The sequence below is a fragment of the Mesitornis unicolor genome, unplaced genomic scaffold, assembly GCF_000695765.1.
Source record: "Mesitornis unicolor isolate BGI_N332 unplaced genomic scaffold, ASM69576v1 scaffold1283, whole genome shotgun sequence".
Lineage (NCBI taxonomy): Eukaryota > Metazoa > Chordata > Aves > Mesitornithiformes > Mesitornithidae > Mesitornis > Mesitornis unicolor.
In genome coordinates, this window is record NW_010173798.1 from 69,886 (window position 1) to 96,416 (window position 26,531).

General features: G+C 39.5%; 1 protein-coding gene across 1 annotated transcript in view; it reads right to left on the bottom strand.

Annotated features, from left to right (window-relative positions):
- The window catches only part of STK3 (serine/threonine kinase 3), a gene marked incomplete at both ends in the record, with an annotated part of 75,225 nt that extends 49,186 nt beyond the window's left edge, over positions 1-26,039 (bottom strand). The window contains 5 exons of the mRNA XM_010180827.1: positions 8,388-8,555; positions 8,995-9,159; positions 21,045-21,159; positions 25,382-25,510; positions 25,959-26,039. Of these exons, the coding sequence (XP_010179129.1) occupies positions 8,388-8,555; positions 8,995-9,159; positions 21,045-21,159; positions 25,382-25,510; positions 25,959-26,039 (658 nt within the window). The remainder of the gene's footprint in view (positions 1-8,387; positions 8,556-8,994; positions 9,160-21,044; positions 21,160-25,381; positions 25,511-25,958) is intronic.
- Between the last annotated feature and the right edge of the window lie 492 nt (positions 26,040-26,531).

Sequence of the window (26,531 nt, forward strand, 5' to 3'; positions counted from 1 at the left end):
AAGAGGTCTGTTTACACACTATAAATATTGATCATTCCTCAAGGTTAAAAATAAACAAATAAAGAAAAATCTATGTTTATTTTGACAAGTGAAATAGATCTTGAATGAAAAAGCATTTGGGACTTTTTCAAACGTGCTGCTGAAAGAACTATTGTTAACACCTACTTGTGGTATTACTTATGCTAGAATTTCAGAGGTGGATACATTAGGAAGCAACACCAGCCTTCAGCTGCATGCAAAACAAAGGCCTCTGGAAGTTCACCCAATAAAGTTCAGCTGTAGCATGGCAACAGTATTTAAAGATGGAAGAACGGATGAAGTGGAGAAGGAGGGAGGCTTTGTGGAGGTACGCTTACCCATGAAAGATCTAGAGCTCTGCCTCATTTTACTGATAAGCCCGCCTAGAAAAAGTCCAAAAGGACAGGTGGGTCAGGCTACAAAAAAGTCAGTTTGTCCCTTAGGGGAGGCATTCATAAGGGCCATCTCCAGCGGAGATCTGCAGTTCTTCTTTCTGATAGACCAGTAAGTCTCTGCAGACAGCGGATCTCTCTGCTTCCCACCTCGAACTCTCTGCATTCAAAAGGTAAATGAAATCCAGAACAACAAAACCAGCATGGCACACTGCACCTACAGCTATAGCTTCCAAGCATGACAGTATCTGGATTCATTATGACCTTTGCCGTACCAACATATACAGGAGTTTCCTTAAAGAATTTTTAAGTTTTAATCTTAATAAATTTACAAACAGACATCTGAGACTCTGGTTTTGCAATTACTTTAAGTCAATCTCAGCATCAACTTGGCTGATGCCCAGAAAGTGATAACCCAATTCTCCTACTGGTTCCAGACATATATTTTTGTGCCACCTAGTCCAAGCACCATGTTAACAAGAGCAGCGAAAGCTACTTCTTGTAACTTGGTAAGCTTTCAGATGGATCAATTTTCTGATCCAGCTCATCATGAGGCTCATTCCAACAACAACAGGTGATGACAATCCATGGAAACAGGTCGGAATACTGCCCCTTTGCAGCCATCATCTGTATTTAGGCCAGCTTAAAGCAAGCACAAAAATTCTATTTAAAGCCTAGAGAGGTCCAAAGGTCTTCCAACGGCTCTCTGGGAAGCCTGCAGCCAGACACATGCTTCTCCAGTTCCAGTTTACTGTCTCAACCACATCCCATCAGTGTCTTAGGTCCTCACTGTAAACATCCATTATTCATTATATCATCATTTACTGTTTACAAACTCAGAATGACTATGGCATTGAGTAAGACAACACACACTAAAATCCTGTCCTGAGAAAATCAAATTTTCTAAGTAAGACAAGACACAACACAATGGAAGATCCAGAGGAAGGGGAAGTCACACTTTCTGTTCTTTTAACTATAAGGATTCCTACTATTCACAGAACTGGATGTGTTAGGGTCTCACATGTCTGGTTTTTTTTCCCCAAGACTTCACTATTTTAAAATAATCTTAAGACATAACTCGCTTAAAAGCACATAGGATATTTAACTGTAAGGAAACCATCATGACACAGAATGCACAACAGAAATACTGAAGTATTACAAACTTCCCGAGGAATCATGCTCAGTGTCCTACCACAGCTCACTGTCATTCTTCTGCAAAATTCTGAAGAGGTGGTAAAATAATAAACAGTAATGTATAATCAAAAATCCATATTTTAAAACTCTTTAAATATTAGTTCACTCTGTCTTGAAACAGCCAGCAAGATGAAGTTACAAATTAACACAAAGTATCTCACAGAAAGTTCTAAAAAGCAAGACAACTTTTAGAAGTTAACTCAACCTCTTTTCTGAAGATAAGCAAAAGCACTAGAATAAGAAAACCATATAATACACTTTAACAAACCCATTGTAAATGCAAAGCAGTAATTCTGAGCTAAGATAAATGAACTCTCAAAGAAGATAACAGACACCGATGAGACAATTCCATCTGTTGGAGAGAAGAAAAAGACGTCTGACATCACGAGAAATGCTTTTTCTTCCCCCCCCCCCCCCCCCCAGATTCTAGCACAAAAGGCAGAGGAAAACATTTCCTCCATGGTTGAAAAACTCATCTCAATCAGACAGTGATACCAAACATGACACCTTTCTTGGTTCTTACAGCTTCACACAGCAGTAATTCTCACTTCAGTCCCCAGTTTTAATGCAAGACACTGAGAATAAAAAACTGGGAAGTGGTAGATTGTTGTAAGATACACAAGGAATAAAAGGTTATTACAAACAGATTAGTCCAGGGTGGAAATGACACAGGCTAAGCAGGAGGCATGGATAATCTGGGTAAGTGCCACGGAAAAACAAATATCATGATTGGATTTAAGGCAAATGGAAGCAGTTCAAATTGGCTTCCTTCAATTCCCTGCAGAACATGTGATGCCCACATGTCCATTTCGAGCAAACCTCACCATAAAGAAACAAAGACCAACACAGTGAAGTGTTGAAAAACGCATCTACCACCAGCTTCTTCCATACCACAGCAACGTGAATTATTGCGGCTGTCTGATAAGCATGAAAGAAAATAGTTTGGGGTTTTTTGGCCTCCCCTCTCTTTTTGGAAGAGAGCTACCAGCTTATATCTGAAGCACGCCAACCTGTCAGCAAGTGCTGACCTTGCAAAGAAGAGCAAGTTTTTACAGTTGGCCTACAAGGCTCAGAGTATGGCTGATGGCTGGGGCCAAAGGCCGTAACTCTATTCAACCCGCTTTCCCTGTCCATCTCCATGCTCCTTGAACTTCTCCAGCTCAGTTCTAGCAGATTTCTGTCAGGTTAACTTTTCAGAACATCAGTTCCTTTATCCAACTCCATGTGAGGCCACAAAAATGCTACTGTTTGCTTAATAAAAAGAGGCCAGGAACTCTTAGCTAAGGACAGGCTGCCCCTATAACAAGCAGCTTAAAATGATCATAAAAATTACAGCCTCACAGCAATAAGCGATCACATCACTGTGGGACTATAAGACATTTTTTTAAGGGTGGTCCTAAAGAAAGGACCTCAAAAAACAGTCAGTCTTAAGGTTTAAAATTGGCTTTATGTCAAAGTGTTGATAATTTACCTGTTAATAAAGCTAAATGTCAGCAGTAGGTGAATTATGATAAAGCAAAAAACTTTGCCGTTTAAAGGATCTTCCATCAGAAAAACTCTTTTACATTGGAAATTTGAAATCATGGCTGGATTAGCAAACACACAAGATATTTCAGAAGCACATCACTAGTTTTTATCAAATAGCAAGATCACAACTACTGCAGCTAAAACAGTTCCAGTCTTCATGCTTCCACTATAGATTTAAAAAAAAAAATACAAACAGAAACAATGAAGACAGATACTGCATGAAGAGCAGACACTGAACAAAGCAGTTAATGGTTTGAATTAAATACAGCCAGTGGCAGGACATAAATGCTTTATCACTGCAGGACAGCACACACGCTGCAGTCGATGGGGGACCAGACACAGCTGTTCAAACACAGCACTGCAGCTTCAGAGTAGGAGACCGAGTCCTGCACCAGAACCACACTGAAGCCCCCTTTCACTAACTCCACTGTAAATTCCTCACTGCTCATCCCAGCAGCACAATCAAAGGCAGATGCAAACACTGTTTGACACATTAACCCCAGTGGCTGCACAGACTGCTGCCATCAACATGCTTTTAGATCTGCTGGATGGGTTAACTTATCTAGGTTTGAGTGATTTTTGACTTATCAGCAAATTCCTTGCTATTTCTAGTGGCTGCATCACCGTGTTTTAGGGCAGTTTTAAGGACATCTGTATTTTTCCTCCTTTGGAACTACTTGAAAACACTCCTTTGATGAAAACTCAGAGAAAATACAGAAGTTTCACTTTTCATCACTGGCAAAAGCATAAAGGGACTCTGACATGGAACATGTGAGGCATTCCATAATTCTTATGTGAATAAAGCATTAAGAGTTACTGGGCTGGCAAATGGCCTTAACCTTTGAGCCTCAAACCAAGTACAACAACTGCAGGTTCTGCTGAACTCAGGTTTGCAGCAGAAACAAGTGAGCAGCATCCATGAGACTTATATAGTCAAATATACTAAAACAGGAATACTACAACAGACAAAAAAATGCTGGTTTTTTCCCCCCACATAAAATTCCATTTTGCACTCCCCGTTTCTCATTCTTTCCCAGCTGAAACCAGTACAATTCTTTGGAGTAGCTGGAGTGTGGTTAAGCAGAGGAAGCTATGCTTGTTTGCATGGAATCTGCTATTTCCTCTCTGCCAAAACACTTGTTTAAAGAAGTCATGTAATATTTCTATTAAGCTGTAAATGCAGTTGACAAGGAAACGGCCTACTGGCAGTGCATTACCTTTGTGGCAATGCCAACCAGCCTACAGCAAAATAGCGCACATGGTAATTTTAACATGCATTCCCAAGTAACAAAATTGTGCCTTACATAAATACCACAGAACTCCAGTAACATCTAGAAAAAGCAATGAAAATTTGCCCAAGCTTTCATGCTTGCCTGTATCAATTCTGCGTCATAACTAAAACAAAGTAGGAAAGCATCTACATATGTCCAAAAGTCCTGTGAAGCTGTATCATATAACACTGGGAAAACTATTGCAACTTAAATCTGTGTATTTCTTGTTAACCACTGTAACAACTCACTAATAAAAATTAAGAAAAACTGTAGGTATCAAATATACAAAAGAGTACTAACTACATACAAGCCCTCAAAAACCGTAACGTAATTTATTAACAAGAACACATGTTCTATGTAATCCAGAATTGTTGTGTTAAATTACTTTGGCCTTTGATAGCATTCATTTGATTACAAGAATTAAACAGATTCACAAGCTTTAAAACTCAGTGACCTTTGATTTATAAGCAGCTGTTGTCATGTGTATACAAATCTTCTCTGATAATGTAGTCCTCGCCTTTCAGCAGCTAGTGCAACTACACATAATGATGTTAAAATGAGCTCAGATGTAATAAAGACATTTTCATTAGAAGTACAACCAAAAACCCCAGCATGATCAAATGTATTCAATTTGTAATCAATAGTTCAAAATATTGTTTTAAATCTTAATTCGTCTTAAACTAAATTCCCCATCAAAAACAAGCTTCAGAGATTTTAATTTGGCACTCAGATTTCATCTGAGTATTTTCAATTTGAACAATAATTTTAAAATAGTTAATTACCCAGAAAAAAAAATACAGTGCAGGAAAATTACTAAACTTTATTTCCAAAATCACAGAATCCCAGAATGGTAGGGATTGTAAGAGACCTCTGAAGATCATCCAGTCCAACCGCCCTGCCAGAGCAGGATCACCCAGACCAGGTCACACAGGAACGCGTCCAGGTGGGTTTTCAATGTCTCCAGAGAAGGAGACTCCACAACCTCTCTGGGCAGCCTGTGCCAGTGCTCTGTCACCCTTACAGTAAGAAAGTTTTTCCTCATATTCAGATTGAACCTCCTGTGCTCCTGCCTGCACCCATTGCCCCTTGTCCTATCATTTGACATCACAGAGAAGAGCCTGGCTCCTTCCTCCTGACACTCGCCCTTTACAAATGTATAAACATGAATGAGGTCATCCCTCAGTCTCCTCCAGACTAAAGAGACCCAGCTCCCTCAGCCGCTCCTCATAAGGAAAATGCTCCACTCTCTCAATCATCTTTGTGGCTCTGCGCTGGGCTCTTTCAAGCAATTCCCTGTCCTTCTTGAACTGAGAAAACTTATTATGTTTAGGTTGAACCTCCTGTGTTCAGTTTGTGACCACTGCCCCTTGTCCTGTCACTGGACACAACCAAGAAGAGTCTGGTCCCATCCTCCTGACACCCACCTTTTAGATATTTGTAAGCATTAATGAGATCCCTCCTCAGTCTCCTCCAGGCTAAACAGACCCACCTCTCTCAGCCTTTCCTCATATGGGAGATGCTCCAGTCCCCTACCCATCTTAGTGGCTCTAAATTACGTAATGTTTCTAACTGCAAAACACTCTGTAGCTTTAACCAAGTTGCACGTTGCTATAAAACCTCAGGAAACATCTCTGCTCCAAAAAGCACACACAAACAAATATCAAGAACCCAACAGCACTAAATACACTTGTACGCATACATGCATGACCTTACAGTAATCATATATGATATATCTCCTTCAATCACAGAATCACAGAATCGCTCGGTTGGAAAAGACCTCCGAGATCATCACGTCCAACCGCTCCTGTCTACCCACTAAACCATATCCCTAAGTACCTCGTCTACCCACTCTTTAACGTCCAGGGATGGTGACTCCTCCACCTCCCTGGGAAGCCTGTTCCAGCCTCTGACAACCCTCTCAGTAAAGAACTTCCTCCTTATCTCTAACCTGAACCTCCCTTGGCACAGCTTGGTGCCATTTCCCCTTGTTCTATCCTCCATCACCTAGGAGAAAAGACCAGCACCCACCTCTCTACAACCTCCCTTTAGGTAGTTGTAGGTGGTGATGAGGTCTCCCCTCAGCCTTCTCTTCTTCAGGCTAAACAACCCCAGTTCCCTTAGCTGCTCCTCATAAGGCTTGTTCTCCAGACCCCTCACCATCCTTGTGGCTCTTCTCTGAACACGCTCCAGAATCTCAACATCTTTCTTATAGTGAGGGGCCCAGAACTGAACACAGTACTCAAGGTGCGGCCTCACCAGTGCCGAGCACAGGGGGATAATCACCTCCCTGGACCTGCGTCTTTCTTATACTAAGATTCTGATTGATGAGGCATCAGCAAAAGAACACTGAATAAAATAATCTAATATGCATGTCATTTTTGCAGCAAATCAAAGATGAAAACAAAATCTGCTTTTAGCAATAAAAAGTGCCTTGGTAATACCAAATGGACTTTAGATACAAACAATTCAACAGCAGAATATTTCTTGACATTCAGCGCAATCAGTGTAGATATCCCATAGATCATTAAAAAAAAAAAAAAAAGCACGGCTAACAGTGACAACAGTTATTCCTAGATAAACATTGTTCCCCATGAACTTCTCACCAAGCTGAGAGGTGCAGTTGACAGCCCAGAGGGACAGGAAATCATCCAGAGGGACCCGGACACGCTGGAGAGGTGACTCCTTGTGAACCTCATGGGATCCAACAAAGTCAAGTTCAAGGTCCTACACCTGGGTCAAGGCAATCTTCGGTATCAATACAGGCTGAGGGATGATGTGATTGAGAGCAGCCCTGCAGAGGACTTGGGGGTACTGGTGGGTGAAAAGCTGGACACAAGCCAACAATGCATACTTTCAGCCCAAAAGACCAATCGCATCTTGGGCTGCATCAAAAGCAGCGTGGCCAGCAGATCAAGAGAGGTGGTTCTGCCCCTCTGCTTTGCTCTGGTGAGACCCCACTTGAAGTACTGCATCCAGTTCTGGGGACCTCAACACAAGAAGGACAGGCAACTGTTGGAGCAGGTCCAGAGGAGGGCCAGAAAAATGAACCGAGGGCTGGAGCGCCTCTCCTACAAGGACAGGCTGAAGGAGCTGGGGTTGTTCAGCCTGGAGAAGAGAAGGCTGCAGGGAGACTTTACTGTAGCCTTCCAGTACTTAAAGAGGGCCTATAAGAAAGATGGGGACAATCTTTTTAGCAAGGCCTGTTGTGACAGGACAAGGAGTAATGGTTGTAAACTAAAAGAAGGTAGATTTAGACTAGATATAAGGATGAATGAATGGCACAAGTTGCCCAGAGAAGTGGTAGAGGCCCCATCCCTGGAAACATCCAAGGTCAGGTTGGACTGGGCTCTGAGCAACCTGATCTAGCTAAGGACATCCCTGCACACCGCAGGGGGTTGGACTAGATGATCTCTAAAGGTCCCTTCCAACCCAAAGTGTTCTGTGATTCTTCAAGTAATTCCTTTATAACCACTACTTTTCATAAAGCAACTAATTCTATTTAAATTTTATTTTGCAAAAAGAAAACTAATTCAGTAACAGACTTTAAGAGTCAGTAATAAATAAAAACTGTCAGGGATTACTAGGATTAGCAGTGGTCACATAGGACAACTCTGAATCCTTCCTTAGGCCATCTTTACTTCAAAACTGCCTTTCAAAGGAGGATAGCCTCTTGCTTATGGAGCTCTCCAAGTGCAAGTATAATATGGGATAGGCTCTATATGTTGCCTTCAAGTAAATTAAGCGTTTATTGCTTTAGTTCTCTATCAAGTGGAGATAAAAGCACTTCAAAAGCTTAGACATGTTAAAACACAAACAAACTTCAGTAAATAGAAAGCAAGACAGTAAGTAAAAATTCTTAGTCTTAAAATATTTGTGCATAAACATACAGTTTAATGATTCCAGTATTAGGGTTTTTTGAGGTTTTGGGGTTTGTTGGTTTTTTTTTTAATGCAAAAAACTAGACACCACCACCACACACACTTACCCTCATTGGATGAATATCAGCATATGGAGGCTTTCCTTCAGCCATTTCTATCGAAGTGATCCCAAGGGACCAGATGTCTGCCACACAGTTATAGCCAATCTCTTGTATCACTTCAGGAGCCATCCAAAATGGAGTTCCTATAACGGTATTACGTTTTGCCATTGTATCCTGTAATTACATTATTTATGCAATTAAAACATAGTTTATTTTCAGATTCTTTTTATACTAATTCTGTATTTTAAAGTTAAATTAGCCATCCGAAGGTCAAATGGCAGTGACTTCCAATTAAGACCAGATTCAGCCCATGAGCCTACAGTGGTCAAACAGGAGACAAGTACCATAAACCTCAAAAGCTTAAACCTCAGAAGTTTGAAGCAGGATCATCAGGCACTTGAAGTACACGGGTTATTGGTATAAAAAAACCAAATACTAAATAGCCTTGCAATACATTAAATACTCATAATGACAAAGAATGTCAGCTCTACCACTACCGTTAGTTACATACACCTCAGGTAGACAATTTAAGGCAGAAGAAAAAGATAAAAAGTAAAACAACACTGTGAAGAGCACTAAAGCATTTTTAAATTATCCTTTCACAGGTACTTACTGTTAACTGGCCAGCAACACCAAAATCAGCTAATTTTGCATGTCCCTCAGTGTTAAGAAGGATGTTTCCAGCCTTTATATCTCTATGTATTTTTCTCATGAAGTGCAGGTATTCAAGTCCTTTAAGAGTAGATTTCAGAATAGTTGCAATTTCATCTTCTGTTAGCTGCAAGAAAACATAAAACTATTTTCAGGTATACACACAGTTTATATATTTGAGCTATTTAAAACATGATCATTTCATGATGATTGCTGTAAATAATACAGACAATGTACTTTAGATATTCTAACACAGGAATACGCCAAAGAGCATTTACAGTTCAAAGCCCCAATTAACTATCTTGACCCACATAGTTACATTCCTGCACACCTGGAATTGAGCAAGCGTGCTGCAAAATTAGAGAAGGGGCTGACTAATGCAGATTAAATGGCAGAATATGCAATATTCTCTTGCCTGTCAATCAAAAGTTACAACTCTTTTGATGCTGACATCCTCCAAAAAGGCTGCCACACAGTTTCGACAATACACAAGTAATACATTTATCACTAAGATCATAAATATTAATTGTCAAGTTATGCATTAGCTTTGTCAAAACAAAGGTCACCACTGGACTACATGGCAGATACCAGGATACTTGCCCAGGAAAAGAGACAGCTCTTTCTGTACCACGGAAGAGCTATACCTCAAACATCCATGCCCTTAAGTTCTTTACACAATTTACCCAACAGTCCTACATTTGGAAAGAGGTTAAAGAAATGCCATGTTTTCTTTATTTCTCAAATTCCTACATATGAAATGCCTGCTAAGTCTACAATTAGTAGTATCAAGCTTTTGTCCACCAGCTGTTTCTAATTGCACTACAATTAGTTTCTCACTGCTGGCAATTTACAAATTAGAGAGGATTAATTAATTAATAGCTTCTTTGCAAGAAAAAAAGAAAATCACACAAAAAAGCATGGTATAAAGGTGTACAGAAAACAGCCAAATAATTATTCATCACAAAGCTTGTGAAAAATGTATTCATCAGGGATAACTTGCTACTTATTGTCTGTAGGGAGATAATACAGCATGAAGAAATACAAATGCACCAACAGTTTCAAACTTTTCAACTAGTTTACAGCATTTTACTGAAGCCTGTCAAGCAAGTCATTCCTTTTAAGGCTAGAGCCTATATTTTACATGGAATGTAAGTAAATCCTAATTTTTGAAAATAAATCTCTTTCTTACTCTGCCTGTGCCTCATACTGACACAAAGCTCTAGAACTATGCCTATACAGATGTGCCCCAATGACTTTCCCAAAACCATACTCAGCTCTGAAAAGGGATAGGATACTCTTATGCTGGAAGGTGCCAATAACTATTATCATCTGTTTCTTTAAACTGTAGACAATTACAGAAACTATTGAGAATGGATGCCAACCAGATGCTACGGGCTTTTTCTTACATCATGGGTTGGGTTTTTTTTTCTTGCTGCCCACTGATGCAGGAGAATGAATGCTCACTGAAGTTTTGGGTTTTTTTTAAATTACCTGCATCACTTGACAACTGCTAGATGATAACCTTATAGGAAAATATAATCAGATCAAATATACAGCTCTTCAACTTCAGCTGTAATGAACAATGTTAATAAGTTTGCCATCTATGCAAAGGTTCCCTATTAGTTCTTAATATTAAATGTAGATAATCCACATGAGCTATGCTATAATATACCCCATTACTATCGCACTATAAAGTCGTACCATTGAACTAACAGAAATCTTAATAGGTGGCTCTGAATATATTTTACAAGACAAGCCACATTTTAGTAAGCACAGCTACCATTATGTGAACATAATGCAACAGGTCAGCCCATGACTTTCAAAGTAACTGCAGGCTGTTAATATCTTCTGGTCTCTAAAAAACATACTCCTTTAGATAACTCTTACCAGTGCATAATATTACCTTCTACAGTCATGCTGAATTTTAACAGGTTTCTTTATGCTCTTTACTAACAGCACGGCCTTCAGTTACTTCTGAGAATTAAGGCAGAAGAGTTGAGGCTCTTTGAAACTTCAGAGTCCCTGAAGCCAACATTACATTTTGCACTGTTATATCCAGCTCTCTTTCATATCATGTTTTTTCAGTCAGGATGAACAGAAAGGAGGCACTCTCAAATTAGTCAAGTAATGAATATGAACTGAGAAACAAAACTGAAAATTTTCAGAGTAAGAAAATCAAATTGCAACAGGGATATTTATTAAGCTCTGTAAAGGCATCACAAAGGAAACACTAAGAACTCCTTTACATGATTTTTTTTTTCTTAAGCAGACCAGACAAGCTTAAGTTTTAAAGATAAAAAAATGAATTAAAAAACCCAAACAATTATTATATACCTACTACAAATAAAGAGGTGGTGCAGACTAGGCAGACCAAAACACTTCTTGTTTACTACTTTAATGTGTTGTAGAATCCATATACTATCACAAACGTTACAAAAAGCTGCAAGTATCAACAGCAAACAAGCTGACAGACATTTCATTACCCAAAAAATACAATACGGTAATTTTTTTTTCCATTTATCTGCTTCATAAACTACTGAGTAAGTCAACAGCTAGCACAGTTGTTTTATCTGTATTGCTTTAGATACACAATAGGAACGCATAAGCTCCTGAACAAGTGTTATCAGAGAAACTGTACAAGTGAATCTTTTGCAGGTACGAGAGCCCCTGAGAACACTTCTCAGATTTCGATCAACATTTATTCTAGAAAAAAAATCAAAACCAAACACATGTGATGCAATTTCTCAAGGAAATAGAAAGAAACTATTCATGCAACTGAAACATTGTTCAATTACAGCACATCAATGCTTTAATATAATAACTAAGCAAATGAACTTGACACATTCTTAGACATGCAAGAAACTGCAAAACTGAAGATGAACATTCTAATTTGGCTGTAACACTGGGCTACATTTTTCTCTTCTTTCTCTACTTTTCCAATCGTATATAGAAATTAAGCAATAGCAATTCCTTCCAGTTTCAGTTTTGAAAGTCTTGGTACGCATCCGCACCTCCCTTAAGAAAAAGTAAAACAACAAAACACTAAAACCAAAAAACCCCACAAGAAAAAAAACCTCACTCATAAATCACTCCAAGCCAACAGAATGATTCAGTAGAAAGTAAAAAATGATTAGTCAGCAAGATTATCTGCAGTTGAGTTGCTCATAACAAGTTTTAATTATTTCACAGAACCACTTCCCTATTCGAGCTTCTCTCCAGTCTCATAAAACCTGGGCATGGAGCCCGAGGGCACAGTTACACGTACATTTATGTAAACAGCAGTCCCAGGCTCCAGTCCCTCCTTTCACTGCAGCCTCCAGCAGCAATTCCCACTGTATGGCAGTCCTTCCACTGAACAACTGTAACTGACCCTAGTTAAAAATAAACCTGTCTGCCAAATTATTTTTCCAACCAGTCAGTTCCCTGGTTCAATTCATGGCACAGTCAACAAGCACGTAGCAGAGCAGGAGCACCTCAAACTGGCATTGCTTTCCAAGTAAGTACATGTGTTGCTATACCTAAAGAGGCCAATGACTTGTTATAAGCTTTTCCCTATGCCAGGATGAAATTGATGGTGGCCTTAGCTCAGCGCTCCACAGCAAGCAGTCCCCGCCTCTGCAGTGCATTATGCATTCTTTGCCTGCCATTTATCTCCAAGATCTTTCAGTGACTCTATTCAGTGGCACACTGCTCAAAGCGTTTATTTGTGCTATTTTATGCTGACTGCTATGCTGCTTCAAAGGATTGTATGCCAGAACTGAAAGCCCTGTTTTGTGCAGCTCAAACAAGACAGCTTGCCTGGCATTGCACCAAGGGAGTAAAACCATCTAACCTGATCTGGAGTCAAGCAAGAAAGGACTTTAAATCCACTGTAAGATAAACCAAAGTATGGTCAGGATATCTGGAGGACAAGACAATCCTCATTATGTGAGCTGCTAATTTTATGGTGAAGTACACTAAAACTCTGATTATCTGAAGACTCATGTTACAGCTCATTTAAACTCTGGCTATTAACAAATAGTGTACCGTTAATGGTTTATGACATGCTGGGTGTCTTCTGACACAGCTTTGCCAAATCCACCCCAATTCAGAAACAATGTAATGTCCTCTACCTCCAAAGACTTCCATGCAGTTAATCCTGAGTATGCATCAAAAACTGATCCTGAGCACTGACAAATACATAGCAAGACAGACATACAACTTACTGCCCACTTTCATCTAGAAACAAGTGTTATGAGAAATTGTGCTCAAAAGGGTCTGCAGAGAAGGTCTCTCTCCGATATTTTGTGTTCCTAAGAAGGTAAATGCCCAGCTTTAGTTGTTGAAAAGTTAGTGGTCAAACTATACAGAGATCTTTGGATCAACTCTTGATAGAAAAGCGCTTTTGTAGCTGCATGGCAAAATCCAGCTCTAAAAAGGAAAGGGTCACAGAATGCCCGGACCGAAAGGCTGACAAAGCAGCTATGGACTGAAAATCCAGCAAACCAGAAGAAACTGAGTTCTGGAGTACTGCAGCTCAATATACCATCTGGGGACCTAATGCTTCCTAATTATGTCTCCTCCTTTATTTACCCTAAACCACAGGCCCTCCTTATAAGGACGGTTAAAAGTCACTACATAGCTAGTGTAGCACCTGTGTCCCTCCAAATGACTTTCAGTCTACAAAGGAAACAACTAGGTACACAATCAGACCATAGTACACCTTGTCATAGCACAGAACTTGCTATCTACCTGATATCCAGTACTCTCTAGATCCAACAGTAGTTTGATGTTGACATCCAAGTAATGCCATTGACAACCACCACAAAGTGCAGCTAAAAGAAACAAAACCATTTAATACTACTATATTACTACTATTTAGTACTACTAAGAAATACATTACAGTCAGAGTTGCTATCCTGGTCTAGATGTATGGTTCTTTACTGTTTCTGATCAAGCCATGTGGGTATTATGTTTCCTGTTAAAACAGTTGATTTATTTTATTCTGAGCTTTTAAATATACAGCACCATTATTCTATCAGCATAGTAAGCTCCATACCTTGCACCTTAGTACAATTTCACAGTTACTATCTTTTTACATAATTTCTGATTTCCAGTTTTGTCAAGATCCTCAGTTAAAATCCTGTGGAACGTTTATCTGCTTGGTGTCCTTGGCTAGTTCTAATTCTGTATGTTGTGTCCCGTTGGTGGGTTGGTCCTATCCTCTAAACATGAGTCAGCCATGAAGCAGCTTCAAATCCTTCATCATCAAAACCACATACAATCTATATATTAAAATTAACGTGAATGATAAAGGTGGACAGCCTACATAAAAATCGCAACCATGAAGCCAATCTTTGAAATAGAAATTTGGAACAAAGCAGTTTGTAGCAAATTCAGGTGTTCCACATGTATTAGGAGACCAGCTAATCCACACATTTACATCTAACTGGCTATGGATGCCACATATAAGAGACACTTAAGGGTGCATTTCTACAGTCTATCGCACGCTACCTAATCCATGCAGCTGTTGGGACAACTCACCCATAGGTTCTCTGGTCACAGTCAATCATGCTCCTTCCTGAGGGCCCCTCTAAATGGGTCTGGGTCAGCTGAATTGCTTTAACTGCCTAAGTCCATTCCCAGTTGCTCTTCTTACACTAAGTAATACATGCACATTATCCCTGAAGCTTCTAGGAAGTATCAGATCACTGCATCTAAAGAGTCTGATTAGGTCAAGTACACTGGGTAAGTCTATTCTCATGACAAATAAAGGCATCACGCTATAATCATTCTTCCACCAGAAGCTATGAAGCTCAGATATCACCAATCTTAAAATAATCATATACCTCTCCTAGTCTTCATTTATATGAAGACAAGGCTGGAGTAACAAAGAGGCTTGGATGCAGAAGAGATGAGCAAATGAGCAGAGAAGAGGTGACAGTTACTACAATACCACTCTCATTTAATATTTGAGGTATACCTTATGAATTAGGGCAGAAAGCTTCAGACAGAAAAAGAGTTGTTACAGTTCCAGCTCTAGTCTGAAGTCTGCATTAGAGTCTGGTTTCCACTGTCTGCTACAAATTTCCATGAGACTGCACTTTCCTGACACCACTTTCCTTGGGTATCATTTTCAGAGCAATTACTTTTCAAAGGTTTTTTTAAGGAGATCTGCATGCTCTGTGTGAAGATGGTGCTCTTCAAACTAAATCACAGCCTATGTCTTGACTGAGGTATCAAATCATGGTATCTAAATTACTTATGATGACAAGGTTTGGTCTAAGACTTTCAGTAACTGTCTCAAACTAATGGAGATAATCCCTTCTTCTCTTGTATTGTAACCAAAGGGACACCTCAATATTACAGTAATGGATGGAATAAAAACTCACTACCACAGAAGAATTACCAATTTTACTCAAGTACAAGAACTTAGGCACTGGATCATACAAAGGAAGTGAGGCAGCAAATGTCATTCTTCTTACTGAGCCCAAGTCATGCTGCACATAAAATCATATGGAAAATATGCTGCAATAAAACGTAATGATGACCATGCACAGGTGATAATCAGTGTCTGTAATGTTTTTTGAATATAATGTGCAACAGACTCCATCTTCTCTTCTCCTTAGATTAGCATTTTTGTACTGAATAACTCAAGATAGGGCTAACAAAATCAGTTTTCTACCTGTAGTTTGAAAATGAATATAGCCTAGCAGCAACACAAAATTATCTAAAACATATCTAGTGGCTCGTATGGAAAACTATTTCAGGAAGTCTCAGGCATCTCTCATGGTCACATGCTCAACATTAGCGAGCGCTAATGAGTACCTATTAGGTAGATCAAGAACTGATTAGAACATGGAAGTCAGGCTTCTTGGCCCTTATTCTTCACTGACAAATTCCAGCTTCCTGTAAAACGTCTCTGAAGTATTAAACTGCCTAACCAGCTGTTGAGCACAACCTTGGAAGTAATGCAGAACAGTACACAGCCTCTTCAGCACTGTATTAAGTACAGATAACATGGGAAAACAGATTTTAACTATGACTCAGTAGCACAACGTGCTTTTGTCATGTCTACACACAGTTATAACCAGCACCAATTTAGCTAGTTTGGTTCTCCAAAGTCCTTTTATGACAAAGCACTGTGAATAAGGTCAAGAATCTCAATGGAAATCCTAAGCACAGGTCATTAAAAAAAAAAAAAAATCCAACCACATGCCTTTCAAACAGGAAACACTTATTTGGGTTGTCACCATTTAAAAACAACTTCACCATTAAACATATTTACAAATAGAACACTTGGCTCACAAACTACCTATTTACAGCATTCACATCAGCCCTGAAAGCATCACCAAGGGAGACCACAAATAATCCATTAAGAGAACAGGGATCGGTGTGTGGTGGTCTCAGTCCTGCCAGACAAGAGGAAAGCCTCAAGCAGAAGCAGATGCATTTGCAGATCACCACCTTCCAGCAGTAAAGCATTAGTGTTTTTATGAACACAGGATCCTCAAAGGAATGAGGACTGCTAGGGCAAAACAGGATCTACCTAACAAAGGAGGTCAGAGTATTTTTGCCAACAGACTCGCTAACCTAGTAAAAAGAGCTTTAAACTAGGTTCACCAGGGAACAGAAACCAAAGCCTTTAGGTAAGTGGTGGAACAGAGAATGGGGAAGCACAGATCCATCAGGGCTCCAGGGGAGGTTTCCTCACTCCCTTTGAGAGAAAGTAGGGCGGATCTGAAACCCTGTGCACAAAAGTCTACAGCCTGTGATGCAGACAGGAAGAACTGCCAGCCTGTGCACGACTGCAGAGCTGTGACACCACTGGAATTAGAGACACAAGGGGATAGCTCACACAACTCGCCTGCTGGGAGCGATGGATGCAGGCTCCTCACAAACAAGAAGCAGGAAAGATGGGCAGGGCTGAGCTCTACACAAACATGCAGCTCTGCTGTGGGACGCTTGAACTTGTTGAGAGTTTACAGGTCAAAACCAGAAGGGCAGCCCAAAATGTGGATGCCATCATGGCATCTGCTACAAACCACCCAAAAAGGTGAAGCAGATTAAGTCATCCTCAGCACTGGAAGAAGCCTCTGTTCACAGGCCACTGTTCAGGGAGCAAACTCTTCAATTCCTGTTGGGAGGGAAACATGGCAGGAGACAAAAAAAAATCCGGAGTGAGCAGTAATAATTTTTACTGCAAGTGCTGTACAGGCCCACTACAAGTTTCTCACTAGACCAGCTATGCATGAGTAAGAACTTGCCAAGGACAGCAGCTGCAGAGCAGCTTTGGCAGTGACTGTGAGATGCTGGAGGTTAAGTTATGGAGGGCTGTGACAAAAGCAAGTAGCCAAACCAGATTTCCAGATAGCAAACCTCAGCCTGTTAAAGGAAATTGTAGGTGGTATCCCTGGGCATGCCGCCCTAAGGTCAATGGAACCTTGAAGAGCTGGTTGAGCATCAAGGGCAACCTCCTCAAAATATAAAAACAGTTCTTCCTGACAAGCAATATAAAAAGCAAGCACAGCAGGAGGCCACCTGGAATGATCTAGGAACTCCTGAGTGAACTAATGTGCGAAATCTGAAGCATGTAAGAGACAGAAGCAAGAACAGATTATTAAAGAAAAATAAAGAAGCACTGACTGTATACTAAGGAGCAGAATTAGGAAGGCCAAGGCTCGGATGGGTTTGAAAGTGGACAGCTATACAGAGAACAGCAAGAGCAGCTTGTATTGGGTGATAAAAGTCACCAAAAGTTTCCTGAATTTTGAATTATGATTCCCTCATTTTTGGTTCATTACATCAAAGCCCAGTGTTGTTCACTTGCTAGACAAACAACAAAACTTTTGAAGTAGTATGGGAAACAGATACAGAAAAAGAAGATCAGTAAATTCTTAGAGATAAGTAACAAGGGCAAATGCACAGCAATGTTTCCTACTCAAGTATTAGGAGACATCCATCTTTTCCTATGACTTATTTTGATACGATCATAGAATCATGGAGGTTGGAAGAGACCTTTAAGATTGAGTCCAAATGAAGACGCTAATGACTGCTGCATTAAAATAACGGTTCTTACTTCAACTCTCTCTTCCTCAGTTTATTTTCCTTACACGTGGAGAAGCATGAAATAAGCTTTTTCTTGGCCCGGGCACAGTCTTCATTTACAACTTAGGAAAACTACAGAACACAAAACCCTGTGTGTCTGGGCCTATTCAATAAAGATTTTGACAAAATAAGAATCAATTCCCTTCTCACTTCCAAGTGAAGACATTTCTTTTTTCCTTGTGAAAAGCACAGTGAAACCACTTTTCGTTTCCATTCAAAAAAATAATAATAATCAAGGTCACCAACAGAATGCTTAAGTACTTCAAGCTGTCTCATTCCAGTAATACAGTCACAAGCTTTCCATCACATGGTGGTCTGGGTAATCAGGTCACTACTCCACAGAGCAAGAGAATTCAAACAACTCCAAAGTCTCTGTCTAATCTTCCAAAACTTGCAGGATGTAGGCACAGCAAGTGAGAAATGGAGGAGTTTGCTTTGCTTTTTTTGTTATATGCACCTGAACACTCCCTATCCTAAGCCAGGATAAAAGTTCTATCTATCCTGGCAGCAGGTCTGAATATAAGCACATGGCAAGTAAACAGGAACAGTCGTCTACTTTACCTTCCCACAGATCTGAAGTGCATGTGTTTCTTGCACCAGTCACTCAATATTTGTGTTCAAACACAGTCATTATTTCCTGGTCTTATTCAATTGCCTCTTGAAAACAAACTCTCAGCATCTATATAAGATCTTCTATAACTACACAGCGGACCTCGTCATCACGTGTAGAGAAAAAATATTTGCTTTGGATCTACTAACACAAGTGATCTCTTGTTTTGTAATAAACAGTAAGCTATAGCCCTATCTTGCTTACTTCCTTTGTGCTACCCATGGCTTTCAAAACCTTCCACCATGTCCCTCCCTTCAGGTACCTCTTCAAAACACCAAAGTATCCTAATCCGTTTAGCATCTCCTTCTAGAGAAGTATTCTTTACTTCAGATTATCCTTCTATGGAAATTAGAGAAAGATGAGCTCTGTTATGCCTTTGATACTACTGTAATCTTTGGCAACCACTTGACTTGTTCAATTATTTCTAAACATTTAGCTGAAGTGCTCATGAATCTGTATATAAAGACTTTGCCTTCCCCACCAAGCCAATGTATCTCTTCACATTTACTTATGTGTACTTTCTCAGTCAGACACTCAGTGCCACAAAGTCTTTCAAGTCTCTCCCTGTTTTATTACTTTTGGGAATATAACCTCTCTCATCAGTATTTCTACCTTCTTTCCCACAGAGGATAGCACAGATCTACATACTATTCCCAAAATTACCATTTACTCACACCCTTCTTTTTTTATATTTAAACCAAGCACTCATCTATGGCAGAACTCCCTATTTACTCCACTACAGGTGTATTTCTTGAAGAGCCTCTGGTGTGGGAGTCTGTTAGCCTTTAAGTACAAAGCACATCCAGACCAACTCCAGCATTATTTGTGTGCAAAACAACTCCTTATAGAACTTTACTAGCGACACACTGCATAACCTGTCTTTACAAAAGCTATGTTAACTTTACCCTCATTACATGTATCCATGCATTTACTGATTATTCTATTTCTTAGAATAGAACTTATTAAATCATAGAACTTATTTAATCATACCAACTTTAACTACAAACAACAGCAGAAGAGTTAGTTTGTCTGATCATTGGTATACATTTGTTCTGAACGCTAAACACCTCTTTCCCCTCAAATCTCTAATACCTCTACTGTGTCAGTATCCTAAAACCAGATATAAGAGAAACTAGAGTCTAATTTATTTAATATAAATAAATACACACACACTTTTTTTTTTATAAAAAATTCTAGCATTTTCTATCTACGCACACATGGGTTTGCTTCTTATTTTTCTAAATCCTGTTCTAAATGGGACAACTTTTCTTTTTTTTTTTAAATTTATTTATTTGCAGACTAATTTGCACCATTTCTTATGAGAGCTACTGATCCTTGGATAATATACAACTGGAAGGACATCAATTTTAAAGGTTGCAGGAACTTCAATAACCTCCTGCTAGTTTTGGCTTTTCCCCAGTCATCAGTTCATTACAACAAGTTTTGGCTTTTCCCCAGTCATCAGTTCATTACAACAGCTCTGATACAAGCTACCTTTTCCAAAGGGGCTCCCCCTCTAGTCTGAACATCACCCCCACCACCTTCCTAATAAATCTAAATCCATTTTCCAATACGTTCAATTTTCTAAGTCTTAACATTGTTTTTCTCTCCTCCTCTTCCCCTCTCTGCTCCCAGATATGGTGCAAGGAGTGTTTCAGGGCAAGATGTAAAGAGCTAGCAAGCAGAGGGTCACCTCACAGTACTTGTTGGTAAAAATAACCTTAAGTTACAGTCCACTACTGAAAACAATGGACTCAAAGGAACTAAAGATTATTTGACATCTACAACAAAACATTTTTTTTAAAGAAGCTGTTTCTTAGGTAGAACTTACAAAGCCTGTTTCTGAGAGGTCTGCATCCTCCTCTACATTACTGCTGTTACAAGCCCATTAAGACTCTTCCATACAACCCTGGTTTTGGTTTCCTCTCACATTCCTTAACTGGTATCCCTTCCCTTTCTCATTCCTTGAGTAATGCCGTGGGAACAAGCCAATTCTATGCCTGTTTCCAGGCCGTGTCTGCTAACAGACTGTGAGGTGGAAGGAGTAAGGGGAAGAAGCCGCAGACAGTTTTGCCTTGTATAAAGCACACATTTTCAAGAAACTGAAAGGATCTTCATATTTCAAAATGCATTTGCTTCTGCAAAAGGAATGGACAAACATTCAGAGCAACCGCATGAGCTTGTTTCCCGAGGAACCAAGGCACAGATATATCTCTTGGCATCAGCCAAGATCTTGTCTCATAACTCTTTTATTCTGGCTTCTAGTCTTTAAGGTTCAGTAAGTTTCATAAATTTTTAGAAAAATAAAGACTCACCGTTTTATTACGAAGTCTAATTATGTCTGAAACAGAGCCAGCTCCACAATATTCCATAACAATCCATAGATCTGTGTTCTTAAAATAGCTGCCATAGTACTTGACAACATAGGGGCTAGATGGGGGAAAAAAAATTATATATATAGATGAATTCTTAGTAGGGGGGGAAATCATCATCACAAGTGTTAAAAATTACAGTTTGACACACTAACACAGCTAAATAACAACTGCAATCAAATACATTTTAAAATTGTAGTTAGCAGTTAGAATAAAATCTGACTGCTTAATAAAATTACGAAGACACTACTATACATATATCACAAGCTTTCAATGAACTTCAAATACAGACATAGTTTTCCCAAACATTAATTCTTCTGTTACTAAGCTTTGTTTTTCCCTCTTCTAAGATGTCTCTTAATTTTTAACTCTTCTCACAAAGTTATTGGATGTTTTTCCCTTTTTAAAAAGATTGCCTTGTTCTCTTCAATCCTGAGTAAAAAAAAACATGGAAACTCACCCACCTTTTCCTGATTTTGCATGAACTTATTTCAGGTACTGAACTTCCATATTAAACAGAGTCTAGTGTTGGTTTGAACAAGACTTCCGCATTCACAAATGCATTTCCGTATTGAATGCCTCATGTAAAGAGATAGCACTGTCCTAAACAGAACATACTGCTTTGCTACGCATCAGTTTGTCACTTGGCATAATGCTTCTTAAGAGGCACTTACAAAAGAAAGGCAGAAACACATATGGTAAACATAACAAGGATCACCCTTCAGAAAAATGATCAGATGGTATTTAGGGAAATAAAAGGTTGGAGGGTTGGTTTTTTTTGCAGAAACTTAATTAAGCAAAGGAGGTTACAGTTAGATTGCCATCAACCTTTCACAAAGTCAAGAAGTAAGATATCGAGATCTCAGACAGTGGTAAGAACATTTTGTTTTGAAGCAAGCAACTGTATTTTAGCATGTTTGGCGGCAATATTTTTTGTTAGTAAACTGATATAAGAGAAAGAGTGGGCCTATGCTTGCCTCCTGCAACATGGTGCTGTATTTATAAAAAACAGGTCAAAACTATCAGGAAACTACTTCATTAAAGATCAACTGTTAATACTATAGGAACTTGCTTTTATAGAAGGCAAGATGGGTCGATTCCCTCCTACTCTAATTAAAATGTCTACCGTTTGCAAGTACGACACACTGAACTTGACTCTTATAAATTCCTCAAGTGAGGAAGGTTACTATTACTTCCAGAAAAAAATCCACTGATTTTTGTGACCATCTCTTCCCAGATTCACACTGTACTAGTATTCCCAGCAAAAACTGTGTATTACTGCAAATCAGGACAAGGTGATCTTTTTAAAACATTAAGTGTTGCGCAATTCCAAAACACTGTTCACATTTGCTTAAAGCCTTCTCCCAGTTAACTCTTCCATATAACTCCTTGTCTTAGAAGCTACATTTTTTTCCCCTTAGAAGAGCTTCAGTACATACAGTGTAGATAGTTCTAGAAAGACGTATGAAGAAGAAAGGGTTAAAGTGTTAACATTCAATCACTTTTATTTGAGACGCTGCAACAGCTCAGTGCTTTTCTGTAGGATTTGTGGAATGATCACGTATGAAAATAAAGTAGCAAAAAGTGTGCCACCCATCCCATCAGCACAACACAGCACTGATTTGCACAAAGGCACACAACACATCAGAGCTGCAGCCCAACCCTTCTTTTCAACCAGAGAATAGATGCATTTTGTCTAGCAGAGGAAGAGTCTGTGTTCTAAAATTCTGAACTCTTACTCTTAAAAAAAAGAGTTACCCAATAGTACATGTCCAGTAGACACTAAATGCAACATGTTGTTTAAAGAAAAGCAGGAAAGAGAAGGCAAAAGGCGGGGAGGACAGGGGACTTTGGAATAAGATGGCAAGTAGGCCCACCTAGGACAATGAAAATGTCACAAGCAGCATAGAACAGAAGGAAAGATGAAAAATTTAGAAGATTTTCAAGTATCACCACTTCTTTTCTCTGTCAGTGTATTTCACAGACATTTGTCTAGTACAAACAGACATACACACACACACACACACACACACACACACACACACAAAACAACCCACACCATTGCTTCCAGTCAGCTCACATGGCTCAAGCCTGTGCAGCGACTAAGGGCTGCTATCCTATCATTGACCCATGGAAGAACTCTTTCTGAGAATTCTTAAGGTGCTGTTTTCTAATCTACTTCCTTTATGTGAGGGGAAAGAAACGAAGCAGGGAGGATAAAAAGAATTAAGAGCACAGCAACAAGAAGACTCGAAGTAAACATATTTTAACTCCTCTTCCAGTGCACAGGAAGAGCTGAGGACCTACCCTGGGGATGAAATCTAGTTTCACAGTTAAGCAGACAAACTAGACTGCTGCTTGCTCTTAATCTGTACCTGTTAGAAAACTTCAATTGGCCAGATGGACAAAGAAAGTATCACAGGAACAAAAACGATTAAGAGGAGCCCCCCCAAAAACTCAAGCATGCCAAACCCTTTTGGTATCACCCAAAATAACCTTATCACACATCTTTGGCAGAGTTTGAAGAAAAACATAAATCCTTTCTTTTCCTCCCATCCTCTTGTCCACACATTTAACAAGCTTCTAGCATTCAGAGCAGTCAATGCCAAAAGGGATTACAAGGTCCAGTGTGTTCCTAGGTCACAAATACTCAGACCAGGGCTTGGAGGCAGGGCTTTGAAAGAGGTCTGAAGAACAGTTGCATTCTCATGTGCTAAATACAACGTACTCTGAGGTCTCTCTCCTTACATTTAAGGACAAATATTTGAGCCTTCTCTCCTCCTTCATGACCCCATAGACAAGATGCTGTGGAACAGGACAATCAAGCTCCGTGTAACATCTAAGCAAAACACTCAGCAACAAATCTGAAAGAATTCAGACTGCATTAAAAGGACTATCTTTAGAACTGGGATGAGTATTGCTCATTGCCAAACAAGCGCAAATTTTTCATTTAAAAGACAGAACTTCAACACTGGCATACCACAAAAGCACAAACACAACTGAGAAATAACAGACCACTTGCTATAATACAATTCACCAAGTTAATGACTAAAGCAATCAAACATTATAAAGACAGTTTCATGTAACTAGAGTGAAAAGCTTTCCTGTTTGCACTTTGAATCACTAACAATAAACTCTTGTACCACTGATCAGACATGAATGAAGACTCACCCTAGCAAATGTGACTTTGAAGCTACAATCAAAACTAAAATATTATCCCCCAAAAATATACAAATAAAGAATTGTTAACTCCATAGAGGAGAAGAAATGCAAAGTAATTTCTGCATCCCTGCGGACACATACGTCATGGCTTCCATTCCTACAATACTAGCAAACATAAGATCGATCATCTGTGAACAAGTGTAAGGTAACAGTCCTTCTTCAGAACAACTAGCAGACTGTTCACTTTTTTAAAGTTATGTTCCTGTGTGAAAAAGGAAACCAACAGAATACTATTTTTGAAGATGACTGCTAGCCGTTAATCTTGTGCTAGAAACATCTTTATCAATATTCTGTTTGCAGCTGCATGTATAGAATGATAGAATGGTTTCGGTTGGAAGGGACCTTAAAGATCATCCAGTCTAATCCCCTGCCATGGGCAGGGACACCTCCCACCAAACCAGGTTGCTCAAAGCCCTCTCCAACCTGGCCTTAAACACTTCCAGGGAGGAGGCATCCACAACTTCCCTGGGCAACCTGTGCCAGTGTCTCACCACTCTCACAGTAAAGAATTTCTTCCTAATATCTAGTCTAAATCTACCCTCTTCCCAGTTTAAAACCATTCCCCCTTGTTCTATCGCTACCTGCTCTTGTAGAAAGTCCCTCCTCAGCTTTCCTATAGGACTCCTTCAGGAACTGGTAGGCTGCAATAAGGTGCGCCCACAGCCTTCTCTTCTCCAGGCTGAACATCCCCAACTCTCTCAGCCCATCCTCGTAGGAGAGGCGCTCCAGCCCTCTGATCATCTTCGTGGCCCTCCTCTGAACCCACTCCAACAGCTTGAAGTCCTTCTTATACTGGGGGTCCAGAAACTAGACACAGTACTCCAGGTGGGATCTCACGAGAGCAGAGGGGCAGAATCACCTCCCTCGCCCTGCTTGCCACACTTCTTCTGATGCAGCCCAGGATGCGGTTGGTCTTCTGGGCTGCAAGAGCACATTGCTGGCTCATGTTGAGTTTTTAATCAACAGACACCCCCAGCTATAGCATTTTAGCTATATCCACAAGTACAAATACATTTTCACATAGACTCTTTGAAAGGGAGCAGAATTGTGATACCTACCTATCACATTGTTGCATTATAGAGATTTCTTTAATTATTTCTTGAAGATCTGACTCCACAGGGACCTGTTTAATTGCTACAACTTGTCCAGACTCTTTGTGTATTGCTTTAAACACGCTACCATAGGACCTAAAAATAAAAGAGGGAATATTTTTTTAAACAAGATAAACTGCTTCTCATTTCCATTATGCAGACACTTCAAAAAGTCACAGAAGCAACATGTTCATGCATCAGTTTGAGGGTTTTTTCAGGCTGCAAAAAAATGCAGTAGTATCAGGACCTCAGGAAACACATGCCTCTGAAGAATGAATCTTTGTCAAGATGTAGTGGATCTAACTCCAGTACAGATGCAAACACCTTTGCTGCCTTAATAAACAAGGGATATAAAAAATACATAAATATCTTTGGGGAAGCATGCAAGTCTACTGATTTGTGTGTTTGCCTTATTATTAAAACTTGTCTAGAGAAACTTTCCTTAGGACATTTACAGTCACTTTCTCTGTAACTTAATATTCCAACACATGCTTTATATACTGTTTCCCTCTGATCCCATCCCCTCATAAATAGCTGCACTTACCCTTCACCAAGTTTCTCCAGAACATCAAAGACTTCTTCAGGCTGCTTAGTTAAACTATCTTCACTTAACTTTTTCAGTTTGCTAAAAGAAAGACAAAAGTTATTTGGCTTTTGTGGAGGAAAAAGACACAGGAATCAAGCAAATTTTCATGTAAGTGAGCAGACAGAAAAAAAGATTATAAAGAAAAACATATTCCAATGAAAATAAAATGGTTAATTAAAGTGCAGTAATAAAAATATAATCAACCTACATACAAGATGGAGAAAGTTATGGCATTTTTTATCATTACCACTTTCCCACTAATGTTGCCTCAGTTCAAAGCAGCATGGAACCAATCCACTGCCCAAACCACTTCCTGCGCTGAAGCAGAAACAGCCAAAGAGTACAGTAAAGCTCACCTCTCATCAAAAGCAGTCAGCATGCAAATGCATGCTCATTACTGCCTAGAGTATGCCATGCCATGCTGTTACCTAAGGAAGTATAAACCACTACTTTATCCACATGAAGTGTCCACTTTCTAAACTATACAACTCATAACTCAGTGAACTGCATCAAGTTAAAAGCAGAACTCAG